The following is a 17984-nucleotide window of genomic DNA, read 5'->3' on the forward strand; positions in this document are numbered from 1 at the left end:
CTGTTTTGTCTCTTTCTATCTGCCTCCCTTCCGCATCTATATTCATCTGCTCTTTGTCCGTCTCCCTAAATTCTCTCTGCCTCTGACTCTTCTCTCTCTGGCCTGTATTTCTCTTACTCTTTCTCTGCCTCTCCACCTTCATATGCTACTTCTCTCACATTTCCTAGATTCTCTCTCCTCCCATGGCAGCCCTTCTCTCTGTCTCTGTCCCTCCCTCTCGGACTCTCTCCCACCCCCACCCCGTCCACCCTGCCCTGGGGTCCCCCTCCCTGGATTCCTTCCAGATTGCAACACCTTCACCTACCAGGCAGGCGGGTTCTCATTAACAGTTGGGACTACTTCTCTGGTGAGAGAGGAGAGAGAAGAGATGGGGCAGCCTATCCTGGAATGGGAAGTAGGCAATAAAAAAAAAAAAAAAGTCAGAAGGGTGGAGGAGAAGCACCAGCTACTCAGACCAGAGATAAAAGGCCTCCATGAGTGACAAGGAAGTAAGACATCTTCCTCACTCCTCCAGACAGGAGACATCAGGGCAGGACCTGAACCCATCTCAGCATCCTCTCTCCAGCCACCAAGGAGCCCCCAGACCCTGCCCTCCTGGTTTCTGGCCTCTATTCTGTCCCTCATCCATGTCTCTAAGGTCTTAGTCTCTGTCTAAGACGCTCTGTCTCTGACCTATAACTTCTGGGTCTCTCGCAGCCTCCTTAACCCTCACTTTCTCTCTACATCTGCCAGAATCCAACCCCCAGCCCTCAGAATGTTCTTCCTGCTGACAGCACTTCAGATCTTCGCTGTAGGTAAGACGGCAGTGGGGCCTGGACTCTGAGAAGAGATGGGGAAGCGTCCTGGGGACCCGATGTGCTCACAGATGAACTGATGAGAAGGGGCAGGGAGCAGTTTGGGGATCATGGCTGAGGAGCACGCTGGAGGGGGTGCCTAAGTTCTAAGTTGTGGAGGTATTAGGAGGTTGCAGGGTCCAGGGGGTTGTAGGAGACGGGGAGAAATAAAAGAGGAATTGAGAAAAACCATCAGGTCTTGACTGGGTCTTATTAGAAAGGACAGCAGGACACTTCTTGATTGTGTTAGGGAAGAACTAATACGGGAAAGACAACGTGTTGCCAGATATGATGGTGGGAATGATGATGGGATGCTGAGCTCCCGACAGGGAGAGTGGGTGTGGGGAGAGATAGTGGATCCTGGGGGGTCACATTGAGTGAGGAGTTTGGGGAAGGGACAGGGAGCTCCCTGAAGGCGTTGGAGGATTACTGGGTGGAACTGTGCTGTACTGTGAGAAGTGATGACAGAAAGTATTCATGGAAAAGCAGAGTCAAGCGTAATAGCTGTATCAGGACCCTGGATGAGGTGGCCCTGGAGGTGGGGGGGTGTCAGAAAATTCCCTGGTTATGTTGGGACAATAATGGGGGCAGTGTTGGGCATATCTCATGTAGGGTGGGGTAGATAAAGGTGGGTGGTTTAAGGATTAGGCAGAAAAGGGGGGATTTGTGGATTCCAGATATCCTAGAGAGTTGGGGGTAGATGGAGAGCATTTGTTCATCTACCTTCCCCACTCCACCTCACCCTTGCCTTCTCCTAGCCATGGCACAGAACCAAGGGGACAAGATAATCGGTGGCTCCAGTTGCATCCGGAACTCCCAACCATGGCAGGCAGCCCTACTGGCAGGTCCCCACCGTAGTTTTCTCTGTGGAGGGTCCCTGCTGTCTGACGAATGGGTCATCACTGCTGCTCACTGCGCCCATCCGTGAGTGAACCCCTCTTTATTCTCCTGCCAAGTGAATTCCAGAGTCTAGCCCTGTGTAGAACCCAGTGTAGTAGCTGGACCCTGGTTTGGGGTCTAGATAAGAGCTTAGAACAACAGACCCGGCTCAGAACGTGGAATCCAGTCATAAATCTTGAACTCAGTTTAGATTCTAAAAGCAGATCAACCGTTTAGAACCCATACACAAGCTTAGAGTCCCACACAGAATCTAGAATCTAACACATAACCTGAGATCCATCCAGAGGCCAAGCTCTACATAGAGACTAAGATTAGGAGTCTGTTCCAGAGGAGTGGTTGAATTCTGCACACAGTCTACCTTCAGAAACTCAGGACTCCCCTCAGAACACTGCCTGGAATCTAGAGTCAGGTTCAGAACCCACAGTCCAGCCATAAGTCCAGAAACCTGCGTACAGCTCAGAGCATAAGATAAAGACAGAACCTGAAGCTTGTTCTAGATCCAACATTTAATCCAGAGTCTAGTCTACAGCTCCTCTCTGAGCAGCCTAGAACCCAGACCTCAACCCACCATCTACATCCCAGAATGGAGACCATAATCCAAAGCTTCATATTGAACCCAGAGCCCTTCTCATATTCTAGACTGAAACCTGGACCTCAGACCCCAGACTAGAAGTCAAAGTCCAGGTAAAAGCTCACCCAGTGCCCATAAACCAGATATAATGTCATAAACTAAAGTTCAGTGTAGAACCTAGGGCCCAGACCCTAGAATGGGAACCAACATCTGGAACCTGGGATCCTGACCATAACCTGGAGCTCCATCTAGAACCCAGAGCCTGGCCTGAGGTCAAGGGCTCAGACCAGAGTCTAGAACCAAGAGCCCAGACTATCACCTGTAATTTGATCCAAGACAGAACCCAACCTAGAATCAAGAATGCAGACCAGCGTTTAGAGCCCTGAGCCCAACTGGAGCACAGAGCTCAAACCATTGTCTACAACCCAGGTCATAAACTAGAGCTTAATCAAGAACCCAGAAATCAACCTAGAAACTGGAGCTCACACCAGTATCTAGAAAGTGTGCTATGGTCCAGATTCAATCTAGAACCCAGCTCCTGGCTTAGAGTCAAAAGTTCCGGATGTGTGGAGTCCAAAGGCCAGGCTAGAACTGGAATGGAGCCTCCCTGAAGCAATGGAGTAACTGGAACGGACACTCCAGAATATCAATTCTGATCTAGAGCCACAGCCCAGAGTCTCACTTAGAACTCAGAGTATTGATCCAGGTGCAGACCCTAGGACAGAGACAAGACCACTCAACCATCACCTGATACCCAAGTGAGAAGGCAAAGTGCAGCCCACAAGGGGAAGGGGAGAATGGTAGGATCGGGTCCAGAGAGAAAGCCGAGGCTGGGGGAAAGTGTACAGGATGCCAGGAGGCACTCAGCCTGCAGTTAGAGGGAGGGTTAGACTGGAGGCAAACTCATCACCAGGGAAGGGAGCATCGCTGGAGGGTGGGGAGAGGCCTCCAGGTCAGATCCTGAGCGGCACTACTCTTGGGGGTCATGGGCCAGGAACCTTCGAGTTGCCCTGGGAAAGCACAACCTGAGGATTTGGGAGGTAACACAGCAGGTGCTGCGTGTGGTCCGCCAGGTGCCACACCCCCAGTACAACCCCTGGACCATCGAAAACGACCTGATGCTGCTACAGCTGGAGCGGCCCGCTCGGCTGCGGAAGGCAGTGAGGCCCATCGCCTTGGCCAGCTCCTGTGCCAGCGCAGGGACTTCCTGCCTCGTGTCGGGCTGGGGCACAATATCCAGTCCCAACGGTGAGAGTCCTGCGTCAGGAAAGAAGGGCGGGAGTCTGCGTCCTGGGGCTGAGGGGGGAGGGGCCGGGGGCCTGGATCCTGGGTCTGAGTGGGGAGGGGCTGGGGGTCTGGACTCCTGGGTCTGAGGGAGGAGGGGCTGGGGGTCTGGACTCTGGGTTTGAGGGAGGAGGGGTTGGGGGCGGGGACCCCTGGGTCTGAGGGAAGAGGGATTAGGGGCGGGGACTCCTGGGTCTGAGGGAGGAGGGGCTGGGGGCCTGGACTCTGGGTTTGAGGGAGGAGGGGTTGGGGGCTGGACATCCGGGTCCCAGGGAGGAGGGGCTGGGGGCCTGGACCCCTGGGTCTGAGGGAGGAGGGATTAGGGGCGGGGACTCCTGGGTCTGAGGGAGGAGGGGCCGGGGGTCTGGACTCCTGGGTCTGAGGGAGGATGGGCCTGGGACCTGGAACCCTGGGTCTGAGCGGGGAGGGGCTAGGGGTCTGGATCCTGGGTCTGAGGGGGGAGGGGCCGGGGGTCTGGACTCCTGGGTCTGAGGGAGGAGGGGCCGGGGGTCTGGATCCTGGGTCTGAGGGGGGAGGGGCTCAGGCCCTGACTCCTGGGTCTCGGTGGAGGGTAGACTCCATTGTAACCCCTCGGTGCCCCTGCAGCCAGGTTCCCCAAGTTTCTGCAATGCGTGAACATCAACATCTCCTCGGGCCAGGATTGTCAGTGGGCCTATCCTGGAGCCATCACCGCTGGTATGATCTGTGCAGGGGTCCCCCAAGGTGGGAAGAACTCTTGTCAGGTGAGGCCCAGGGAGAGCATGGGCAGCGGGATTGTCTGGAGCAGGGACTTAGGTACCAAAGGACCGCAGGAACATGACGATCGGGGAGCCCGCCCCCCCAACTCCACACACACAGAGAACGAGAGAGGTTGTAATAGCCGGGCTGCCTCCACACCGTTCGCCCTTGGGTACCGGACCTCAATTTCCTCATCTGTCCCGTGGGGGTAGCAGGTCTTAGTCGGTGGAATGAGATGAGCTAGTCCATGGAGAGAGCACAGAGCTCTGATCACCACTGTCATTGCCATCATCACATACAGGTACCTGGAAAGCCGGGCTCAGGTCCTCTAGAGATCTTAATCCATCCCTGAGCAATGGCTCCAGAGACAGGGGATGCGGAAACACACACATAGTTTTCTAGAGACAGAGCTAAGATGAAGAGGGGCCCAAGGGACAGAGACAGAGTGGGAACCAGCGACCCCAACGCCCAGGGGCTGAGATCTCCAGAGCCCCTGCCCAGGGGTCTCAGCCCACCCCCATCCCATCTTTGCCTCTCGGGTTCTCCATGCCCACGGCTCTGGTCATCTGTCTGTGGATGTCTCCATCTCTGTCTCTCCCCCTAAGGGTGACTCCGGGGGGCCCCTGGTGTGCAGAGGAGAGCTCCAGGGCCTCGTGTCCTGGGGGATGGAGACCTGTGCCCAGCCTGGTTACCCCAGCGTCTATACCAACCTGTGCAAGTACCAAACCTGGATCCAGGAGACCATACAGAGCAGATCTTAGCTGGTGTTACGGAATATCACCTGCCCACATGCTCCCCAAGACCCTGCTCTTCTTTCCCAGAGCAGTTCCTTCAGGGGTTCTCTCTGCACCCCACCACATCCCCGTCATTATTCAAGGTGCCCCTGAGACACACAGAGCAGGAGTGTGAAGGCAAAGGCACTGCACTGGCGCCATATTCCGAAGAAGACAATTTTCAAAACTCTTAGTGTCTGTAAAAACCAGAGAAATACTACTAATAAAACTTTAACAATCCTAAATTCCATTCTCCATTCATTTAATCCACCCGACAGATATGCACACACAGGTCCAATCGTGCCCAGCCAGGAGCCATGTTCCAAGAGTGCATGGTGTCCCCTGGGGGTCTGCCCCCTCACCATCCACTGTACTTGGTGTGGCAGAAGGGAGCGCCCCAGCCTTGCGCTGCGACCCTGAGCAGGGACTGCTGAGGTCCCGGACTGGGAGGGCAAAGACCTAGCTTGTTTCCTGGAAAACACTATGGAAGTGAAGAGATCCTTGTTTCCCTAAGCAGATCTCAGGTGAGGAGACAGTTGAGTTAATCACACTCAGGTCCTGAGAGCTCTGCTCTCGTTTTATTTATTTCCATTTGTCATCCCTGGCTCTGGTTCCCCTCCCTCCCCAAAGGCATCAACACGGATGGCCTTGAATACCCTGCATCCTTGGAACACATGCATTGTCACATTGTGTTGCTTCTAATTTACACAAAACCATTGTGTTATGAATCTCATTCTCTTTCTTATTTTCATTCAAAAACGATTATTTATTGGGCACCTACTATGCACCAGGCATTGGTCTATTTACTGGGTACCTACTATGCACTAGGCACGGTTCTAGGTACTGGAAGTAGGGCTGAGAACGAGCCAGATAAATCTAAATGTTTCTCGTCACAGAGCTTGCATTCTAGCAGGTCACAGACAAGAAACAGTAAGCATAATTTAAAAGCAGAGTAGAGGGCTTCCCCGGTGGCGCAGTGGTTGAGAGTCCGCCTGCCGATGCAGGGGACACGGGTTCGTGCCCCGGTCCGGGAAGATCCCACATGAAAGATTGCTGGGGTGAATATAGCCAATATTTTATAAAACTATAAATGGAGCATAACCTTTAAAAATTGTGAATCACTATATTGTATACCTGGAAATGATATAATATTTTACAGCAACTATACTTCAATTAAGAAAAAGAAAAAAGAGGGGAAAATACGATTGCTGGGGGGACTTCCCTGATGGCACAGTGGTTAAAAATCTGCCTGCCAATGCAGGGGACATGGGTTCGATGCCTGATCCGGGAAGATCCTACATGCCGCACAGCAACGAAGCCCCAGGGCCACAACTACTGAGCCTGCGCTCTAGAGCCACGATCTACAACTATCGAAGCCCACATGCCTAGAGCCCGTGCTCCGCAGCAAGAGAAGCCACCGCAATGAGAAGCCCGCGCACCGCAACGAAGAGTAGCCCCCGCTCACCGCAACTAGAGAAAGCCCGGGCGCAGCAACAAAGACCCAATGCAGCATTAAAAAAACAAAAAGAAGATAGCTGGGAAGTGGGGACTGCACCTTCTGTCATGGTGATACAGACACACCTTGGCTGTCATGTGTGGCAACCACCCAAGCTCTGCGGAGGAAAGGAGTTGAAAGCAGCTGTGTACTTGAGTAGCTCTGAGCCCCCAGAGAGATGAAGACACGGACCACCCTATAATTCTTGGCCTGCATCCTACTATAAAGCTAAGTAAAAATAGTTTAGATTAAAGTAATCTTTAATCTGATTTCCAACTCATATTCCCAGCTGTGATGGTTACATACCCTATGTTATTGCTTCTTAGATGCACATCCGTTTCCCGTTTTTACAACCTCCGTAAGCGGGAGGCATCTTATAATTAGCTGAGTGTTATGTCTTAGCATTACGCCCTCATTTCATCGATGGCTCCTTTTTCTTTCTCAGTGGTATACAAAATAATAGTGCCAATACAACGGAGGCATTTCAGATTGATGCAATAGGGTGTGAAGGCAGGTGGGTGTGGGTGAGGAGTCAGGTTTCAGTATTAAATAGGCGACCTTATTCCACCAAAGGTGATGTGACGTTATTTCACGCCAAAATACTGTGTTAACAGCCTATCCATGTTGCTGTCTGCCCATCTGGTTTATTACTGCTCACTGCCACGGTGTTGGTGTTTTCTCAACCTGTGTTGTCCAAGATGGTAGCCGCTAGCCACATGTGGTCATTTAATTTTTAAACTAAAATTATCTAGATTGAATATGCATTACAATTCCATTCCTCGGTCGAACTCGCCACATTTCTGACGCTCTATAACCGTATGTGGCTGGTGGCTGCCATATTGGACAGCACAGATAAATAGATTTCCATCATGGCAGAAAGTTCTGTTGGACAGGACTGCTTGAGTCTATACCCTTGCTCCTAGTGTGGTCCAGGGGACAGCACTAACAGAATTATCTGGGGCTTATTAGAAGTCACAGTCTTGGACCCCACCCCAGACCAACTGAATTTTAACAAGACCCCCGGGGGTCTCAATGCTTATTAGAGTTTGAGAAATACCACTCCGTGGTATACATCCACCATGTTTAACGACCCAGTCCGCCAGTGATGGACACCTAGTTTCCTTCTACTACCCAAGCAATACTGCACTGACCATTTGGGGGCAGGCCCCTTATATAACTAGAGAAGACTTCTCTGGAATATCATAGAAGCAGAACCACTGGGCCAAAAAGCCATACTTTTAATCAATTTCACCAAGTACTGGCAAGTTTCTGCCCGGATAAGAAGGATTCATATCTCTCCACACCCTCAAAAATGCCTGTCGCTCATTCATTCATTCAGCAAATGTTTACTGAATCCTGTTAGGTGCCAGTTACTGCTCTAGGAACAAGGCAGATAATATTGTTGCCCTCGGGGAACTCACTTCTGGAGGTGAGGCAAACAAGGGACAAGTAAATTAGTAAAACATGAAATATTGGGAATTCCCTGGCAGTCCAGTGGTTAGGGACCAGCACTTTCACTGCCATGGCCCAGGTTCGATCCCTGGTCGGGGAACTAAGATCCTGCATGCCTCATGGCACTGCCAAAAAAAACCATTAAATGTTACAGATGGGAGCAAGTGCTTTGGAGAAAAGTAAAGCAGAGTAAGGGGATAGAGAATGTCAGAGGAAGGTTATAATTTTTTTTTTTTTTTTTTTTTGCGGTACGCGGGCCTCTCACTGTTGTGGCCTCTCCCATTGCGGAGCACAGGCTCCGGACGCGCAGGCTCAGCGGCCATGGCTCACGGGCCCAGCCGCTCCGCGGCATGTGGGATCCTCCCGGACCGGGGCACGAACCCGTGTCCCCTGCATCGGCAGGCGGACTCTCGACCACCGCGCCACCAGGGAAGCCCGGAAGGTTATAATTTTAAGTGGGTTATGCAGTGTGTGGTTAACTCAGCAGGGCTATGTTGTCCAAACCCTGCATATTACAGAAAAAAGTTAGGCCCTTGCCTAGCATCTGGGAGATAACCTCTAAGCCTTTGTAATATTCTGCCTAATAACAGTGTCTTTCTGTACCTGGGGGCCTTGGGCCGTGCCAGATAGTCTATCCTAATAGGATGATTTGTGATGGAGGTCTTGGGGCATATTTGACCTGAGAAGGAGCTGGACACTAAGGTCAGCCATGCAGGCAGACAGCCATGTGCCTATGTGGCTGACCCCCAATAAAAAACATAGACACCAAGGCTCAGGTGGACTTTCCTGGTGGGCAATCCTCTGTACGTGTTGTCGCACGTTGTTGCTGGGCAAAGTAAGTGCTGTCTATACGACTCCTCTGGGAGAGGTCAAATGGATGTTCGTGCCTGGTCTCTCCTGGACTTGGCCCCATGTGTCTTTTTATTTTGCTGTAATAAACCAAAATCATGAGTGCAGGAGTTTTCCGAGTTCTGTGAGTCCTTCTAGTAATTCCCTGAACCCACCTCAGGGATCTCCAACTACAGTGGTCAAGGAAGTCTTCATGGAGAGGATGACAAGAATGGAAGAAACCAGGCAGACATCTGGTTTGGAAGAGGGGTCCAGGAGTGGGAATCAAAGTACTAAAGTTCTGAGACGGGATTGTGCCTGACATGAGAGGGGCAGGAAAAGAGGAAGCGGTAGGTGACATCAGAGGACCACTGGGGCCAGATGGTCTGGAGCCTTGTTGGCCACCATAAGGAAACCTGACTTTCACTCTGAGGGAGGTGGGAGGCACTGTGGGCTTTCCAGAAGAGGCGTGGCCTGCCCTGACTTACATTTTATAATAAAACGTCACTCTGGCTGCTCTGTGTAAACAGTGTAGGCGGACAAGGACAAAAAGAGGGAGACCAGATAAGAAGCTTGCGATTATCCAGATGAGAGATGATGGCGGCTGGGAGGGACCAGGGTGGCGAGGATGGAAGATGTTGAGAAATGGTCCGATTCTGGATCTATCTTGAAGGCAGCGCTGGCAGGGTTCGGTAACACAATGGATGTGTGGTGTGTGAGAAAAGGAATTCAAGGGCGAGACTGAGGTTTGGGCTGAGGAATGAAAGGACGAAGAAACTATTTACTGAGACGATCAAGACTGTAGGAGGAGCCCATCTGGAACATGAGAGGGGTGAAGGACAAGAGTCTGGTTTTGAACGTGAATCTATTGAGTAGGCGGTTGGATGTCAAGGTGAGAGTTTAAGAGCAAGGTCTGGCTGGAGACGTAACATCTGGGAGCCATCAGCACGTGGATGGTATCTAAAGCCACAGGAGCAGATGAGATCACCGAGGGAGTGAGCATAGACAGAGCAAAAGACCAAGTCTGATTTCTCCCCAGGCGTCTCTCTTTCTACCTCTTCCATCGTCTTGCCTTTGTCTCTCCCTGCATTTCCTCTGCTCTCTCCCATCCACCTTGTTTTTCTCTCTCTGTGTATTTATCCCTTTGGGTCTCTCTTAGTCTCCCCATCCCTTCGCATTTGCATCAGGGCCTCTGCTCTGGGCATGGGTGTAGGGCCAACTTTCTCATCCCAGCCAGCACTTCCAACCGGAACTTCCAGTTCCTGCTTGACAAAGAACCTCATCTTGAAGCCAAGCTATAGGGTGGGGGCCCCCGGGGACCTCAGGCTGCCTCCATCTCCAGCTTTACTTATTTAACAAGCATGTTTGTGGCCTCTGGTTCGTGTCAAACTCTTCTCTAAGCACCTTCAAATATGAACTCATTTAACCCTGCTCTGTGAGGCAGGTGCTATGGTTAGTGCCATTTTATGGAGGCACAGAGTGGCCGTGTCACTTGAACTCAGCTCTGAACCACTAGGAACACTGTCTCTTCTTCTAGTCCTTTTTCTTTCTTGCTCTAGCCCTTCTCTCTGAGGGCGACAGACCCTGATCTATGCAAAAGGACCCCTGGATTTGGTCTAACTGGCATGTGACTTTCAGCTACTCACTGAACTCCGTGGGCTCCAGTTGCCTTATTGATCAAGTGAGGGGCTAGAATACCCCCAACTCTTGGTGGGTCCATGACCTCACTTCAACAAGAGCCAGCCAATCATTAGCCCTACTGTCAGTGTTGATCTGGTACTCACCCCTCAACAAATACCAAAGACAGCCACCCCACTGCAAGTTCCAGCCGTTCCCAAGGGAGAAAGGCTTTTTCTGGAAGTGTGGACCTAGGCCACAAAGGAGCACAGGTTCCCCGACTTCCCACACAAACCTGTCACCTCACTTAACCCGCATCCTCCCTCCTGCCACTCAGCCTGAACCCAACTCAACTCAGAAAGAGTGAACTCGGTCCCTACTCTGGGTCCAGTCCTGGGAAGTGGGGTAATTCCAAGGTGGGGAAGGACAGTGGCCTTTCTGTCACCTTGAGAGGCACTCACAGCTATGACCCAGCACACTCCTACCAAAACCCTACCCTGACGCAGATACCGGACCTCACATCTAGCGCTCATTAACAATGTCAACGTACAACACCAACTCAACTGTATTTCAACACCTCCCCACCCAAATACTCAATCTTGGCCTCATCTCCAGCCCCAACCCAACTGGACTCTGTCAACAACATTATCCCCAGATCCCTCCCATCTACAGCTTAATTCTATCCCCAAAACCAACTCCAACCCCATCCTCACCCCAGGTCCATTCTCTTCCCCAAACTCACCTGCGTTCCCAGTGTAGTCATCAGAGCCCCTCCCCCCACACCAACCACCATCTTAAACCCGACCACAAACTTTTCTTCCTAGTGTAGGGGAAAACTGTGAAAGACTTTAAGATGGACCCAACAGATGTCATCAGTGGAAAACGAGGTGGGTTATCTGATTCTATGGGGTCTCAGCTTCTTTTACCGTCTTTGAGCTACTTTACAACTCTGTAAATGATAAATAGTGGATAGCAGGGCAAATAATTCTCGTCCATAACCGTGCAAGTGAGTTTTGTCAGGTGGGAGTACAATTCCCTCCCCTCCATACAGAATAAGCCCGTTTAATTCATTTTAGCGCTTCTTATGGCCCGCGCACCGCAATGAAGAGCAGCCCCCGCTCACCGCAACTAGAGAAAGCCCGCGCGCGGCAACAAAGACCCAGGGCAGCCAAAAATAAATAATTAAAGAAAAAAAAAGAAGGGCCTTGTGCTAATGATAAGGTGCCACCAACGAATTCGGTTCCCTCCATCTGAGGATTAAGGAGTCTCTCAGTAAATGAATAAACTTAAACAAAATAGAACCTACTTCAGCGGGTTCTTGGGAGGACTGAGTTAGTATGTGAGAGCGCTCCCTAAGGAGAACGCCCGGTACTGAGCGAACGCTTGCTAAGTGGTTGCTCTCATTAGTATTATTGCTGTTCTTATTATTGATGTCACTGCTATGCTTCCTTCCAAGGCCCCAGTGCCAGAGCAAGACACCTTGGGTGGCAGCTGTGTATTTGAGAGAATGAGAGGTAGCCGCCCAAATCCTTCCTGTGGAACAGGAAATAATGACATAGCTGAGATGGAGATTCTGACTGCCAACAAGACCTTAATTCAAGAAGGCCAGCCAGGTGGCAGGCTTCTCAGACCACCCTCCTCCCTGCCGTCTCCAGGGACTTTGCAGCCACACGTCCTCTCCTCCCTGTTTTTACCCAGGGGAGTTTTAAAATCCTGGGCAGGAAGGAATTTGGAGGCTGGTGGAGGGAGAGAGGAGGTGAAAAGACTGGGGAAGAGAACAAAGCAGAGAGAGGAGAGTCAAAGAGATAACAATACTTCCTGTCTTTGGTCCAGCAGATAAAGCCCTTTCATGTCATTTCCCCAAGGCCCCGGTTGGGGAAATGTCAGCTCCCCATTTTACAGAAGCGTAGACCTAGACTAAGGAAAATCCACCAGTGAGTTGAATCCATCCAGGCTGACGGAGACACATTCCTGCATTTCTCTTCTGAGATCCTCCTCAGGGGCATCCCGCTCAAGTCTGGAAGGAGGGTCCAGACCATGCTGAGCCACTGCCCAATTTGGGAGGCCTTGTTTAAGGGACGAGGCTGGACTTACCAGGCAAACGGGAACGATACGCATGTAAGCCCGCAGTTCCATTCTAACAAATTCAATGCTAAGATGAAAGAAGCAGACAGGCTGTGAGAGGGTTGGAGAGGCCGGAGACCCAGGTCAGGTTTTTTTGGAGGAAGGGATAATGAAGGATAATGTAGCCATCCCAGAGAAATAGGATGGACTCCGCCATCCAAGAATTGGTTCAGATGTCATGATTTGTGATACCCCACATGGGGACTCCCCTGGCGGTCCAGTAGTCGGGACTCCATGCTTTCACTGCAGGAGGGTGCAGGTTTGATCCCTGATCAGGGAATCAAGATCTCACATGCTGCACGGTGTGTGCCCCCCGTCCCCCCACCCAAAAGAAACAAACAAACAAAATAATGCCACAGCTGCAGCAAAGGGTTCTTTCTGCCCCTGTGGGGTGACCACAGTTGGCACTGTGAGTGGGGGTCTAGATGGGACCACCACCTTGTCCACTGAATAAAAAAACGCACAACCTAAAAGGTGGGAATTATGTTTTATTCAGCAGACATGCTGAGGACTTAAGCCCGGGAGACGGCCTCTCAGAGAGCTCTGAGGGACAGCTTCAAAGATAAGGGAGGAACCAGGATATATACTGGAACTTTAGCAACAAAAGCCAGATAGTCGGGAACATCAAGAGATTACCGTTCATTAAAGAAAGTCAACAAACAAGCATCTCCAGTGAATGAATTTCATGCTTTTCTATGTATGGGAAGATGCCAGAGTCTGGGCTCATTGAAATCATTCCTTTGATGTACACCTCAGCTGTGCAGGGCCGGTATCCTGTTTTTCTCCATCCTGAATCCCGGCAGGGCGCACAGTCCTCGGTGGCTGAAGTGGCTGTCGATGGCTCGATGGCTGCAACGTCCTTTGTTTACTGGTATGGCAGGTGACACTTTTCGCCCACGACCTCCGAGGTCTTTCTCATCTTGCTGTCCGGCTCACTGGCCCCGCGGCCATGCATTTTGACCTGTGCTGCCTGCTGCTATATTTGCTGAGACCTAAGGAGACTCTGTTGTAGATTTAACAGACCTAAGTCAGAAGTTTCCATAGTTGGTGTTCAGGAACGGGGTATGGGGCCCTCCTTCAAGTGGCCCTGGGTTGTGCATCTCCAGCCGGGACCTTTGTGCCTCTCTCCTGCCCTGAGGTCGGAAGGTGGGACTCTGAGTTCCAACCCCTCCAATCAATTGGTTGGTTCCCCTACCAGCCAGCCCCCATTTCCTCCCCCATCCTGTCACTTCATTAACATAAACTCACATAGGGTTACTGGGATTTATTATGAAAAGCAAAAGAGGCTCATCTTTCCCCTACCACTTGGGAAATTCCAAGAGTTGGGTTTTTTAAAATAAATTAATTTATTTTATTTTTGGCTGTGTTGGGTCTTCGTTGCTACGCGCGGGCTTTCTCTAGTTGCGGTGAGCGGGGGCGGGCTTCTCACTGCGTTGGCTTCTCTTGTTGTGGAGCACGGGCTCTAGGCACGCAGGCTTCAGTAGTTGTGGCACGTGGGCTCAGTAGTTGTGGCACGTGGGCTCAGTAGTTGTGGCGCACGGGCGTAGTTTCTCCGCGGCATGTGAGATCTTCCCAGATCAGGGATCGAACCCGTGTCCCCTGCATTGGCAGGCAGATTCTAAACCACTGCACAGCCAGGGAAGCCCCCAAGAGTTCTTTTTGTTTTGTTTTGTTTTGTTTTGCAGTACGCGGGCCTCTCACTGCTGTGGCCTCTCCCGTTGCGGAGCACAGCCTCCGGAGGCACAGGCTCAGTGGCCATGGCTCACTGGCCCAGCTGCTCTGCGGCATGTGGGATCCTCCCGGACCAGGGCACGAACCCACGTCCCCTGCATCGGCAGGCAGACTCTCAACCACTGCGCCACAAGGGAAGGCACCCCAAGAGTTTTTAAAAGCTCTGTGACCAGGACAGGTTGGTGGGGACAGATGGTGAGGTAGGTTTATATTGTCCAGGAGGCTGTTGGATGCACAGGAATGAAGCTGGGGAGAGACCTGAGAACCAACCTGCCCCAGATGACAGGTGAAACCGTCAGGTGTATACAATCAGTGCAGAGGACAAGGCTTAGGACAGAGCCCTGGGAACACCCTTGTTTGTACAGACACCAATGGAGGGGAAGAAAAAAAAAGGCCTATTAATGAAGGAGACTGGGAAGGAGAGTCAGGAGAAGGAGGAAAACCAGAAATGCATGGTGTCCCAGAAGGAAACCCAGAGAAGGGGGGCCGGCCATGTTGAGTGCTGCCCAAAGGTTGGGTAAGACGGAGACAGGAAGGTGACTGTTGGATTGTTCAACATGGAAGTCTCTGGAGACCCAAAAAGACTGTGGCGTGGCTATGGGGTGCAAGCAGTGAGTAGATCTCCAGGGAGAAGTGTTGCTGGGAAGGATGGTAGGAAAACAAGGCAGTAACTGAGAGGGGGTGTGGACTGTGGGTTGTGATTCAATTCTGTGGCCCCAGCATCTCCCGGCAGATTATCAGGCCCACACAGCAAAATGTTTGCAGAGTGAATGAATGAATGAATGAATGAAACAGAAATAGAGTGAGAGAGAGGTGTAAAGGTAAACTGAAGACTACAGAAAAAAAGATTCTGTCATCCAAGTCAGCTTTGAAAATTCCTTCTTTTTTTTTTTCTGCAGTACGCGGGTCTCTCACTGTTGTGGCCTCTCCCGTTGCGGAGCACGGGCTCCGGACGCGCAGGCCCAGCGGCCACGGCTCACGGGCCCAGCCGCTCCGCGGCATGTGGGATCTTCCCGGACCGGGGCACGAACCCGCGTCCCCTGCATCGGCAGGCGGACTCTCAACCACTGCGCCACCAGGGAAGTCCCCCATCCATCTTTTGTTGCCTTGTTCGAGGACCCCAAGAGGAAGTGGTAGGTAGACATTTAGCTTCCTCCCAGCCCCACTTTTTAAAACATTTATTTTATTTATTTATTTTTGTCTGCGTTGGGTCTTCTTCGCTGCGCGCGGGCTTTCTCTAGTTGCGGTGAGCGGGGGCTACTCTTGGTTACGGTGCCCAGGCTTCTCATTGCGGTGGCTTCTCTTGTTGTGGAGCACGGGCTCTAGGCGCGTGGGCTTCATTAGTTGTGGCACGTGGGCTCAGTAGTTGTGGCACGTGGGCTCAGTAGTTGTGGCGCACGGGCTTAGTTGCTCCGCAGCACGTGGGATCTTCCCGGACCAGGGCTCGAACCCGTGTCTCCTGCATTGGCAGGCGGATTCTTAACCACTGCGCCGCCAGGGAAGCCCTCAGTTAGTCATTCTTTTGCTCATTCACATATTTGGATAATGATTAACAATACAAGTCCTGGAGCCAGTCTGCCTCAGTTCAAACTCCAGTTCTGCCTCTTACCAGCTGTGTGACTTTGGGCAAGTGGCTCCATCTAGCTGTGTCTCAGTTTCCACACCTATGATGGTATCCATGCCCTGAGACATCACCCCATGTGTTGGGATGCCTGAGTTGTCTTTAGGGAATGGGCTTCATGGTGACGCCCAAGAGGAAAGCATGAGATACAGGGACTTGAGCGCTCTAGGGGCTCCCTGGATGAGGTGGCAAAGGTGCTCAGAGCTTTTTCGGAAAGCAGGAGGTCTGTCCTCTTTGAGTCTCCAGCTACAAAAAGGGATTGACTTTATCCAGAAGCCACAAGCCGCAAGTCTGTGTGTCAAGAGAGAACCGCTAAGCAGTCATTCCCCACCCCCACTCCCTGCCGCCCCGGGCAACCACTAACCTGCTTTCTGTCTCCACCAACTGGCCTTTTCCGGATATTTCATATAAATGGGATCATACGGTTTGTGGGCCTTTATGACGGGCTTCTTTCACTCCACATAGTGTTCTCAAGGTTCGTCCACGTGTAGCACACATCAGTACTTTGTTCCTTTTGTAGCTGAATAATACTCCATAGCATGGACAGACCACCTTTTATTTGTCCATCCATCATCTGATACACATCAGTTTAAAGGCTATGGGGTCTCCTTTGTGGGTGACGAACGTGGTCTGGAATTAGTTGGTGGTGATGGTAGCATACCACTGTGAGTGCAGTGGAACTCACGGCGTTGTAGACTTTAAAATGGTTCGAAGGCTGGATTTTATGTTATGTAAATTTTACTTCCAAAAAAAAAAATAAAAAGATAAGAGGAGAAAGAGAGGGATTCTGTCCTGAGTCTCTTTCACTCTCCCTCTCTCTGTTTCCTGTCCCCTGTCTCTCTTTCTCAGTGGATGTCCCTATGCAAAAAACTTTCATGGAGTTAGATAAATCGACCTCCTAAGACCTGTGCTCTGAATTTCAAAACTTCAATTAGAACCAAGCTTCCTTGGATCCCAGTTTGGAAACTCCTCTGTCTCCCCTATTTTGTTTTTGGTTTTTTATTTTGTGGTGCACAGGCCGCTCACCGTTGTGGCCTCTCCCGTTGCGGAGCACAGGCTCCGGACGCACAGGCTCAGCAGCCATGGCTCACGGGCCCAGCTGCTCCGCGGCATGTGGGATCCTCCCAGACCGGGGCACGAACCCACGCCCCCTGCATCGGCAGGCGGACTCTCAACCACTGCGCCACCAGGGCAGCCCTGTCTCCCCTATTTTGAAACCTCTTCCCTTTCCTCCTCTTCTGTCTTAGTCTCTCTGCCCTTGGTTTCCTTGACTCTCACTTCCACCCTGTTGCCCCTTCCATGAAACACTCAGGGAGGAGTCCAGGTATCTACCTGCCCCACTCTCCCTGAGGCTTCATTACAGGAGTTGGAAAGATCCCAGATCACCTTGCGTCATTGGCCTCAGGGCTGCTGGCTAGTTTGCAGAGGAGGGGAGAAGGAGAGGGCCTGGGTCTTCCCTCCAGAGCCATACTGAGGCCCCTGCCCCCCTCCATTTAACTGTAAATCTCACTAATTGTCATTAGCCAAGAAGAGTTTCTACCTGATTAGAGGGTGTCCCGCCCCATGTCTACCTCGTCTCCTTCCCTCAACCCGTAAATCGCACGAGCTGGGACAGAGTTAAAAGCTGTATCAGCTGCTGGTCTGGGACAGACAGACGGAAGGAAGAAGACGGGTGGTGCAGCGTGACAGGTGGCTGAGAGGCCAGGTGAACAGAGCTGCCTGACAGGCTGGCAGATGAAAACACAAGCAGGCAGGTGGCAGACAGATAGCAGAGACACCGACAGGCTGAGATCGCAACAGTCACATGGAGGAACCGGCAGGCGGAGAAGCAAGGTGAGCAGGGCGCAGGCCAACACCAGTGAGGGGGGTAACGCTCGGGGGATGGGTAGAGAGAGGAATGAGCCTGTGGACCATCCCCTCCTCGTGGAATTGCTGGTGGAAGGGGAGGAGAAAGGGAGGGTCCACTTGACAGGGAAAAGGAGGGTCCAGTTGCCATCTCTGAGATGCCTCACCTTTT

General features: G+C 51.7%; 1 protein-coding gene across 1 annotated transcript; it reads left to right on the forward strand.

The window, feature by feature from the left end:
- Nucleotides 1–754: 754 nt before the first annotated feature.
- Nucleotides 755–5087, forward strand: LOC116744064 (kallikrein-14-like). Its single transcript, XM_032613364.1, has 5 exons — nucleotides 755–794; nucleotides 1592–1757; nucleotides 3299–3552; nucleotides 4195–4331; nucleotides 4932–5087. Exons 1-5 carry the CDS (start codon nucleotides 755–757, stop codon nucleotides 5085–5087), a joined length of 753 nt encoding a protein of 250 aa, XP_032469255.1.
- Nucleotides 5088–17984: the final 12897 nt, after the last annotated feature.

This window comes from Phocoena sinus, chromosome 19 (assembly GCF_008692025.1).
Source record: "Phocoena sinus isolate mPhoSin1 chromosome 19, mPhoSin1.pri, whole genome shotgun sequence".
NCBI lineage: Eukaryota > Metazoa > Chordata > Mammalia > Artiodactyla > Phocoenidae > Phocoena > Phocoena sinus.